The sequence below is a fragment of the Lolium rigidum genome, chromosome 4 (genome assembly GCF_022539505.1).
Source record: "Lolium rigidum isolate FL_2022 chromosome 4, APGP_CSIRO_Lrig_0.1, whole genome shotgun sequence".
In the NCBI taxonomy this organism is placed as follows: domain Eukaryota; kingdom Viridiplantae; phylum Streptophyta; class Magnoliopsida; order Poales; family Poaceae; genus Lolium; species Lolium rigidum.
Window position 1 is genome coordinate 186,657,316 of NC_061511.1, and position 11,387 is coordinate 186,668,702.

The 11,387-nt window shown below is 51.0% G+C and overlaps 1 protein-coding gene across 1 annotated transcript; it reads left to right on the forward strand.

Annotated features, from left to right (window-relative positions):
* Positions 1 to 5,158: 5,158 nt before the first annotated feature.
* On the forward strand, positions 5,159 to 9,766 carry LOC124647398. Its single transcript, XM_047187352.1, has 2 exons — positions 5,159 to 5,435; positions 9,346 to 9,766. The coding sequence occupies exons 1-2, from the start codon at positions 5,277 to 5,279 to the stop codon at positions 9,634 to 9,636; spliced, it is 450 nt and encodes a 149-aa protein (XP_047043308.1). The 5' UTR covers positions 5,159 to 5,276; the 3' UTR covers positions 9,637 to 9,766.
* The last annotated feature ends 1,621 nt before the right edge of the window (positions 9,767 to 11,387 follow it).

Sequence of the window (11,387 nt, forward strand, 5' to 3'; positions counted from 1 at the left end):
GAGCGGCGGCCGGCTGGCGGAGTACGAGCGGCAGCAGCGGCTCATTGCCGGCCGGCCGACGACCCCGAGGACCGCCTGGGCTGCAGGGCGGCGTTCTTGGCGTCCATGGACGACAAGGACGCCCGGAGGGCGACCCGGACGCGGCGATCGCCATGTCCATCCGCGACTCCGGCAAGCCGCCGGTGGACCTCACCGACGACGGCGAGGCAGGACCAAGCGGCTTGGTGAAGGACGAGCCCGTCGACGAGCGCGTCAAGCAGGAGGTCATCACCGACGAGATGTACAACTTCCAGCAGTACTACGACGCCCCCGGCCGCCGCAAGTGGTTCTAGATTAGGTTTAGGTTTAAAGTTAGTCAAATTTCGTTCGAATCTATGTAAGTTTGGACGAATCTAATCGAATCTAGTTAAGTTTAAAATTTGCGAAATTTTGTTTGGGGGACGCGACTGGGGAACGACGTTCCCCAAACGCGGCACGAACAAAACACGTCCCCCAAACGCTCAATCCGGCGCGGTTTGGGGGACGCGGCTGGAGATGCTCTCAGAACAGCCTGCTGATGCTGATGAACTCATTCGCAGGTGCGGCGCGCGACAGAAAATGAAAGGGGGCCGGACCCAGAAGGCCAGAATCCAGAGATTGGAAGGGCAGGCAGGGGCGACGGCGACGGCGACCCACCCTGCCAGCCATGTGGGCAGGCGATGCCAGCGGACGGCGCGGTGACCGGGCCCAGCCGATCGCCGAGCACCAAGATGGCTTCGGTGGCCAACTCGGTACCGGTGCCTCCTCTTACTCCGTCCGACTGGCTGGATAAGGGCATCTCGAGCGAGCTATCCAATTGACAATTCAAACGGTTTGTTTTTGTTTGGTCGGCCAGCGGATTGGATCCGTCGCGCGGTTTGGCTGGCCCGGACATCGGGTCCAACGGCGTGACCCATCCGTTCCGTGCTAGCTTTGCTCAGCCTGGCGAGATGGCCATTGTCTTCCAAATAACAAGGCAATTTAAATTGTAGAAAAATAAATATTGTTCAAACAAGAATAGTTGACAATTACACCGCATAGTTTTAGAAATAAGACAATCAAATTGAATACCGAAACAAACTATCCAGTTTCGGTTCGAAATGAATTATGTATATGCAAGAAGTACTCCCAAAAAGCTGCCACTGCCTGTGGCTCAACCAACTCACCCTGCATTCCCAGTCACCGTCATAATGTTGTCATCCCGCTCATCTTCAATGATTATGTTGTGCATGATGACACATGCTGTCATGACCTCCCACATCCTCTCGACGCTCCATATTCTGGCAGGGTGCTGAACAATTCCCCAACGTGATTGTAGCACGCCAAACGCCCGCTCTACATCTTTGCGGGCCGCTTCTTGCTCCTTTACAAACCTCTTGCATTTTTCATCATCTTCGGGGTTACAGATTGTCTTCACCAAGCTTGGCACTATCCAGAACAACTTCATGGACATCGGATACCAGTGGCGGAATGTCTTCGCGTTGTAAATCACATTGGTATGATGGAAATAGTCTCGCATAAGGCCGGTGTGTCCACCGACTCGATCTCGGTTTTTGTTGGCCTTGCGCTTCAACGACGACCCCACCTTTGCCCTTCGGCAACATAAAATGGTCATGCGCCATGCATGCAGCGGTGAGCATGAGCTCGGTCTCACCGTCGGACTCCTCGCCCAACGATGATTCGATGACATTCTTGTAGAAAAATTTGATTGACTTGCTATTCATCTACACAAGACAATGATATTTGATCACTTCAACGTTATGCCCACGCCGATGCAACAGAGGAAAATAAACTTTGGATGCGACACATACCTTGAACTCGCCGTGACAATCGGACGAGCAGGTTGCGGGCGCACCGGCGAGCCAGCCAACCAAGCTTTGCGCCCGCAGATGAGTTGTTGCTCCGCCAGGTGCAATGCAGGACAGCACGCAGATAACTCCGGCTACGCGCGCTGCAATGGGGAGCAGTCGACGACACCGGAGGAGGCAGCTGCCGACTAGACAAGATGCGTCGACGGCGTAGTCTGCCCGGCAATCGCCAGCTACGACGGGCAAACCGATAGCCACCACGCCTGCTGGGAACTGCTCGCGCCAACGTCAACCCAGGGCATAGACGACGACGCTGCCTAGGGTGGCTGCGGAGAAGGCGGACAAGGGTTTGGGCAGAGGAGAAGTTGGATTCATCTCACTATCAGGAGAGACCGAGTAGGCAAAGGGAGGACAAGGGAGTACGCGCTCGCTGTTCGGCCCGACGCATCGGCGGCCCAAATTTGGGGCACGGATGCGTCGGTCTGCCTGAGTCGGTCCGTTTGCATCGCCCCGCTGGAGCGTGCGAGCGCTGTCCGTCCGTCCGCGCGGACCGAAAGAGACACGGTAGGACCGGATGGGTCGGCCCGCTGGAGATGCCCTAGGGGCATCCCACCTCGGCCATCAAAAACAATAACTTAAATAGTTAAATTTTTCTATTTGGGTCGTGCCCCATACATAAATTGAATTGTGGTCCGGCCTGCTAGGCCAGTTTGTTCAGTCGGCACGACCCATTATGTCCCGTTGATTGCTAGAAAAAAAATATGTTAGGTCGCTGCCATGTGGGCCCTCAGCCTACGTGGGAAGACATGGAGGACATGCTCGCTTAATAATCAATCGTCGCATTCTCTCTCACGCGATAATGGCAATGGGATTAGGGCATCTTGACTCAACCGGTCCTCATATGTCTGAAAGGATCCGCGCAAATAGGTCGACGTGACCCAAACGGATCGATCCATCCGTCCACCAAATTTTGGTCACGCATACATCGGGCGGGATAGCGCGTGCATCCTCCCGCGTCCTTCCCTTAACCAACCCGGTTCCTCCCGCCGGCTGTCTATTCCCTCAAAAAACCCTCTACCGAAATTTGTCCGTTGCGAACGGAAGCCAAAACGTGATCCCGATGTTGCGTCTCCCGCCGGCGCCGCCGCCAAGAAGCTAGCCAAGCCAAAGAAGCTCACTAAGGATCTGACGCCGTACGGGGTCCGCCACCTCGAGATATGTTTCCGCCTTGCAGTGAAAATGTAGCGATTCCGTTCCTTCTATGCATTCTAGAGAACGTATTGGAAGCGGCGGCTGATACATCTTCGGTCCTACTTAGGCTTGCCGGTGATCATAGCATCCCACAACTCAGAAATGGGGCGGAATCTTGAAGAAGAAAAAAAATCATCTTGAAGGAAAAACCGGCGCCAGGAAAGGACAAAGAAACGGTAGGTTTTTCATTAGGGAAAATCTTGAAGGAAAAAAAACGTTAAAACAACTACACTAATACATGTGATTAGTCGTGTCTGTCGTCACTGGATTCGGCCTAATCCCTGGAATGCTATGGTAAATTAACAACAAAGCCTCCGTGGAATGCATCGGCGTGTTCGTTCCAACGGCTCGACAGCGGAAGAAAGGATCACAGCTCGCATCCCGTGGTGGTGGCTGTAGCATCCATCAGGCTGCTTATATTGGGGAGTAACATAAGGTGGTATCATGCATAAGTTACTAGTTCATGTTACTACCTTCATAGTGGAAAGTAACTTAGAGATGATATCATGCAAAGTCTCATTTATTAGTTTGTAGACTCATTTTATCTTGGGGTGTGTGATGTTATGGTAACATAGCTAGTTATCACTTTCCTCTTTTTCTTCATTTATTGCTATGCCATATCACCAAAATACTTTGAAGTGTGTGATATCTATCTATACCTAATAATAAAGGGAGAAGCGTTTCCGTGGTTTGGTACGTTTGGTCTGTCGTGAGTCAGCTTCGTCCGTGGTTGCATCCGTGCAAAAGTAGGAGTTATGTTGGTGTTCTGTCGTCCGTCATGCGTGAGCGCTTCTTTGTCTTTGGTATAGGTCACGTTCGTATAAGGTTTGGTCTCCGTCCTTGATCAGGAAAAGAGTCCAGATCGATATACCGTATGTTAAACGCTCATATAAATACATCGCTCGACCGAGCCTTAGGGAATCTCGATTGATCTTCATGATGGAGCGGCGGCGTGGCTTGCGTGAACATTGGAAAACAGGGAGGCGACGAGCCTCAAGGAATCGGTCGATCTTGATGATGGAGCGGTGGCGTGGAATCGGTCGATCTTGAATCTGTTGCTCTTGCCTGTGCAGATGAGACTATACGCATAGCTGGTTGCTTTACAAATTTTGATGTAATCCCCAGATTTTCTAAGTGAATATGTACAATTAGAATTGTCAGATGGATCAACGGGCTGGTGAGGTAGTGCAGCTGTCATCTTTCTCAAATTTCCTTCACAAATAAAGAAGTACTTAATAAATCAATTAATGGTCAAACAGAGCACCAAGACAATAGAGCAATAATTATAAATTGTGGAAATTTATGACAAATGTGAATGGAAAGGACAGAACAAGTCTAGGGTATATAAAAGGGCAAAAGGTTATTACACCTCTTCAACTCACTTTTTTATTTGTTTTGTGCAAATTAAAGAGACAAATTTATTGGGTGTGTGTCAGAATTTATTCTGCCATGGCAAAGCATTTCATCATATGATAGTGAAATAAGGAATCAAATTCCACACGTGCGCACCCATGCTTATATTGGCTAATTACATGAAAGGATAGCTGGCTCTGTAATTGAACGAGATCGTGGGCTTGATCTCTACACGTGAACCACATCGAAAAATTTCATGAAAGGGAAGTAGGATAAAAATGAAGTTGTGTGGCACAAGAGCTGCTTCGACATTATCTAAGACTGGATGCCTCATCAACTCTGTGTTTCATAGCGGACACTTACTCCGTAGCGAAGCACGGGCTTTGTCCTAGTTACTATCTAAGTTACACCCACTATGAGCAGTCTCAATCTATCTATTGCTTGTGTCGGACCAGAAACAGGTAGGGCGAGCAGCCAGCCAGCCTATAGCAACTCGCAGCTACCACTGTCTATCTGCAATCCAGCCTCACGTCAATACGTTCCTGATCCCTCCGAGCACTGACAGGCGGGCCCCCCGTGAGAGTAGGTTGCGCGCGCGCGGTCGTGGGACCCACAACCTTTCCGAGCAGGGATTGGCCAGCTGCTCCACTGGCCCCACCCCACAAAGAGAACATGCAGCAGCAGCAGCAGCTAAACGAAAAAATCTTATTAAAGCGGCCGAGCTCGGCTTCAGCAGACGCGAAACCCCGGCCCTCTCTCTCCCAGCTCTGCTCTGCTCTCTTCTTTCGCCACCGCCCGGCGCCAATCTCAGGCAAAAAGCTCAGCACGCAACTGCTACACAGGAGGATGGAGGTGGAGATGCAGCTGGACGACGACCTCTTCTTCGCGGAGCTCAGCAAGCGGATAACGGTGCTCATCACCGACGACGACGACGCCGACTTCGTCGCTGCCGCCGCCGCCGCCGCCGCCGCCGTGCAGTTCCCCGACGCCATGCACCTTCCGCCGGTGAGCCTCCCTTTTCCTTTTCATTTGCTGCTGGCTTGCTCTTGTCATTTCTCCCTCCCGCGCGCGCCGCCACATGCATGGATTTTGTGAGCTAGCTGCTAGCTCCACCGATCAGGCTAATTAGCTCTGCTTTCGTTGGGTCCTTGCTGGAGCTAGCTGAGCTCCTTCTCCCCTGATTGGTAGTTGCGGCTAGCACGACCATATGGCTGCACTTGCGCAGGACAAAATCAAATCACACCAAACTCAACTTCCTTCTCCCATGATTAAAATTGGCAGCACAGCTCAACAACACAAGCCTATCTTGCATGTGAGCTCCGTCTCTGCATGTTCCTTCGTCGTATCCATGTCAAGAGTTCATATCAATTAGCAGTCGACAGTCCTGTCTAATTAAGTATTCCCTGAGTAGTAGTAATATGGATAGGAGGGAGTAGATGAATTAATGTGCGCAGGCGCTTACAGAGGTGCGGGCTTAATTATCCTGTTAATTAATCAATCAATTAAGGGGTGATGTGATCCATCGGGTGGCGCTACCTGTCGCTAGCCCAGTTGCATGTGCGTACGCGCAGAATTTTTTTATGAGGATAAGCATCGGGCAGCCAGGAGTAGTTTACATGGGCGCCGATGTAGTACCTTTCGTGCCCACGTCACCGTGAAGCCGGTGCATCAAGAGGAAACAGATTGCGTGAAATTGACCATTCGAGCAAGTGCAAGTAGCATCGACATTGCCAAATTCTGCTAACCGTGTGGGACCTCGGACGGTGGTGGAGAGAACCCTGTTTGGATAGTTGCACCAAAATTCTGAAAGAGTTGTATTGTTTCCTGCAAACTAAATGCGAGCTTATTAGCATTAGCCAGCAGTGCCTTTCACAGTGAGAGCAGAAATACGGCTAGGAAAGGGTCCTTGATGCATATGGAGTCCACTAGTGCACTCTGTTCACGGCCGGAGCCACTAAAACAAGCATGTCCCTCTCATTCGCCAGCCATTCCTGAAGTGTACTAGAAGCTTGCAATATACGCCCTCCCACGCCACCACTACGTGGCTGTAGCGTTGTCCGCGTCGCGAATGTCGTCCTCTCTTCCAGTTAGTTACTGCATTTGGAGCCAATAATTAACTAGCCGTCGGCCATATGTATACGGTGCTAATCCCTCACCCTGCATGATTGCTAAAGAACCATTTGTTTTTTGAGTACATTCGGATCGGAGAATTATCATGTTGCCATAGTACGACCGACCGAGCGCCGATCCATGTTGCTTGGACTTTTGCTTAGCCCCCGATCCATGATATTTTTTAGATGAAAGGCACTCTGCCCTGTTCCATTTCACAGAAATGAAACCAAGTTTTTACATACGTCAGTTTAAAACCCTTAGAGCATCTCCAGCCGCGTCCCCCAAACCGTCCCCCAAATCGCGCCGGATTGAGCGTTTGGGGGACGTGTTTTGTTCGTGCCGCGTTTGGGGGACGTCGCTCCCCAGCCGCGTCCCCCAAACGCCGCCCCCAAACATTTAAAATAATTTTTTTAACACATAAACCATTTATATCAAATGTAGCATATGAAAAAAATGTTTTCGAGGATTGTTTTCAAATTAAATTACAACAAACAATAAAACAAGTAATCAAATATAATAAAAAGGGCTAGATGATACATCAAGGTGCCACGGTATTTCCTTTGATCCTCCACAAATGCTCAACGAGATCAGCTTGAAGTTGCTCATGCACATTGCTCGTCACGGATCTCTGCGTGCATGACCACAAAATCAGCAAAATCTGCAGGCACCTCATGATCAACCTCCGCGAGAGGTCCTTGACACTCATAGGGACCAACATGTGACCTAACATGATTCTTGCGGTCATCCTCGATGATCATGTTGTGCATGATCACACAAGCCTGCATCACCTCCCACATTTGGTCGTGAGACCAGCTTAGAGCAAGGTACGGACAATGGCAAATTGTGCTTGAAGCACACCAAATGCCCGCTCGACATCCTTCCTGCAAGCCTCCTGTCGTGTAGCAAAGTGAGAATTCTTCGAGACCTAATGGATTCGAGATTGTTTTGACAAAAGTGGCCCATTTTGGATATATACCATCGGCTAGATAATAGCCTTTGGTATATTGGTGGCCATTGATCTCATAGTTGCATGGTGGAGCATGCCCTTCCACTAGTCTGCTCGAACACCGGAGACCGCCGCAACACGTTGATGTCATTGTGTGATCCCGCCATGCCAAAGAAAGAATGCCAAATCCACGGGTCATAATGCTGCCACGGCTTCAAGCACCACACTCGCAATATCCATGACGCCCTTTGTATATACCTTGCCAAGCAAACGGGCAGTTCTTCCATGCCCGGTGCATGCAATCGATGCTTCCAAGCATTCCGGAAATCCTCTCGGCAGCATTTTGTGCCATGATCCTTGCGGTCTCTTCCTCGGTTGGCCCTCTCAAGTAGTATTTGCCAAACTTTCCCACCACGACTCGGCAAAACTTGTACATGCACTCAATGGCGGTAGACTCACTCATGCGAAGGTAGTCGTCCCGTGTATCGGCAGGTGCTCCGTATGCAAGCATCCTCATGGCGGCGGTGCACTTCGAATGGATGAGAACCCGAGAACGCCTACGGCGTCGAGCTTGAGCTTGAAGTAGGGGTCGAACTCTCGAACGCCGTGGAGGATATTCATGAACGAGGCCCTTGCTCATCCTGTACCGGCGCCGAAAATTGTCGGCATGTGTTGCCCCGTCGGCGAAGTAGTCATTGTGCGGCATGGCATGCCCCTCCATCCTTCTGCCGGGGCTTCGACTTCCTTCTTCCCGGCCTTGATCCTCCGCGGCGCGGCCTCTTCCCTCTTCTCCGCCTCGGCGTCAAGCATGTCCCGGAGGGACGCGATGATCGGCAAATGCTCCCGCAGGTCGTCGTCGAACGCTTGCTCGTCCTCCGGCAGCAGGGCAACCATCTCATCGTCGCTGTCCATGGCTAAAGCAAAATCAATGGTTAAAATTGCGCCGAGGCGAGACGACGCAACAAACGGCGACCAATCGCGCCTACCCGGCAAGTCGTCGAGCACCTTCGTGCGCGGAGGTGGGGCGGATTTGACGGCGCGTTCGGGAGGCGCCGGCGACGCGGCGGCGGCGGCACGACCGGCGGGAGCCCGGCCGCGACAACGGTGGCCGACTCGCAGCACGGATCGGACGCCCAAACGGCCGGGAAATCCGGCGGCGGCGGTGGGGTGGGAGGCGCGGGAAGGAAGGAGCGACGAGAAAAGAGGCGCGAACCAACGGTTTATGCAAATAGTCGCCGACATGTGGGAGCCCGCCTCGCTTTTCGTTGTGTCCGGCGTCCCCGGTGCGTCCCTGTGGGACGGGGACGGGCTCGGGACGCCGGACACCGTATCGGGGCGCGCCGGACAAAAAAGGGCTTTGGGGGACGCGGCTGGAACGCTTTTTTTGTCCGGCGCGCCCCAAATCGCTTTGGGGGACGGTTTGGGGGACGCGACTGGAGATGCTCTTACAGCCTATCCTGGAGGCAAAACGTTCACTAAAATGCAGCAAAACCAGAACTGAAAACATCACTTTAGATTAGATCCATGATAAATTGCTAGCTTGCACACAAACATCTCATCATGCGACACCTGTACTGCATGTGTTGCCTCTCTCTATTTTCTAAAGCATGATGTTGATTGTAGTTTCATTAATCTTTTGTTGCCACTATTAAGCGCGCGACAAGATCAAGCGGAACATTTGCATGCTCGCAAGTTGCCATGAGCGAGCACCTAGCTAGCTACCTGCTCATACAACTACTATTTCAAATTATCCGTGAAGCAAATCATTAAGCTAAAGCATGCACGCACGACCACACCGCGCGCATCTCACATCATGTGCAGCAGACACTAACTACAGCTAGCGATCTTTGTTGGCAGGGTTTCTCTATGTCGCCCCATGTGCCATCGATGTTGGCGCCACCGACCTACACGCTGTTCCACCACGCCGCCAGCTACGGCGCCGCCACCGTCGCGAACAGCGCCGGCGATGCTGGCAGGACGTGGCAGCAACCGCAGTGCGGCAGCAAGGGCACCGGCGTGTTCATCCCGCGGTCCACGCCCGGCGGCGCGCACTCCAAGCGCAAGGGCAGGAACTGGAGCGGCTCCAAGGCGCGGGCGAAGGCCGATGGCGTCGTCGCGGCGGGCACGCCCGGCAAGAGACGCGCCTGACTCAGAGAATCTGTTCTAAGAAGAGCTGCTCGGTCGCCGCTGATGGATAGCCTGCGCAGCGTGCGCGGGACCTACTTGTCGCTCGTCGGCAAGGCCGTGGCCCGGTGCAAGTTGCACCACCACACGTAGCCGGCGCAAGTGCAGAGCGAAACGTGCACACGTACAGAAACGGAACGGGCATAGCAGCGGCGACTCTTGGCGGCGACTGGCCTCCGACGGCTGCCCCTGGCTACACACACCCAGCCCAGTGGGAGGATCAGTATTCAGGAGCAGGTGGACGTGGAGCGCGCGCGGCCTCCGGGTGGCTCATCCAATCCACCGCCAGTGGCGCACCAAAATGTTGGTGTGTCTACTAAGAAAGATTTTGTCTCAAGACATAAAGAAGAATTAATGATTATAATATATGAGAAAGTAATTTAATAAAACATATATTCACATTATATTCAGAAGCTAAATTGTACGGCAGATACACCATGGACGGGATGCTTCTAATATTGAACAAAATTCCCGCCGTTGCGTGGGACACTAGTTTCTGAATTATTCGACCACGAGATGATCATTTTTGCAGCACTATGATACATAGAAGGATTATACTAAAATTAACAACAATGTATGTAATAAAAATGTTACCAAAGGTACAAAGAAATATTTAGAAATTAATTATACACTAAATGATATTTGATTAAATTATTAGCTGATACAAGCAGCTAATATACTACTAAAATATAGTTGAACGGACACGGATGTCGCCTACAGGAAGGGGGCGAATAGACGGTTTAAAACATTTACCATATGGGCTTAACAAATACGGAATAAAACTAATATTTACTTTGTCAAGCTCAAAGCATATATACTATGGTTACAAGCAACTATGTGATAGCAAGATATATAACTTCTAGCACGATGGCTATCACAAAGTAAAGTGCATAAGTAAAGAGCTCAAATATAGAGATAACCGAGACACGCGGGAGACGATGATTTATCCCGAAGTTCACACTCTTGCAAGTGCTAATCTCCGTTGGAGAGATGCAGTGGCTTAATGCTCCCGAACGCAACAAGAGGCCTCACCTTGAGGTTTGGTCGCTCAATGCACACCAACGCCACAAAGACCTCACCCCAAGATGTGGTAGTCACACCACACACCAAGCGCCATGAAGGCCTCACCTTATCCTCCAGTGACCCTTGCCACAAAGGCCTAGGTCTCGGTTTCACTAAGGGATTTTCTTCGAGGCGGAAACCGGGCCTTACACAAAGGTTAGGGCACACATCCACAACTTAATTGGAGGCTCCCAACAAATCGCCACAAAGGTCTTAAATCCGTCTAGGATTCCAAGAACCCAAGAGTAACAAGCTCCTCACTTTCACTTCCACGAATCACCGTGGAAAGCTCAAAACGATGCACCAAATGCAATGGCAAGAACACCACAAAGATCTCCAATCCTCCACTCTCAAATTCCAAGCTACTAAAGCTATTGGGGGAATAAGAGAGGAAGAACAAATGAAATATACAAAGAACTCCAAGTTTCTCCAAGATCTAGATCTAGGTGGTTTCTCTCACAAAGAGAGGGATTTGATTGGTGAAGATGTAGATCTAGATCTCCTCTATCTTTTCTCTCAAATGGATGCAAGATTTATTGGAGGGAGAGGGAGATAGCAAGCACAAAGAAGGTCAACAATGGGGCAAAAACAAGCTCAGAAGTTGGGGAACCTTTGGGGAAGAAGACCCCTTAAATAGGTCCCCAGAAAACTGA

What these genes read in the sequence shown, in the direction of transcription:
- LOC124647398 (XM_047187352.1), top strand. Translation starts at nt 5,277, where the DNA reads ATGGAGGTGGAGATGCAGCTGGACGACGACCTCTTCTTCGCGGAGCTC. An exon ending in ACGCCATGCACCTTCCGCCG is followed by an intron (nt 5,436 to 9,345) that starts GTGAGCCTCCCT and finishes CTTTGTTGGCAG; the next exon opens with GGTTTCTCTATGTCGCCCCA.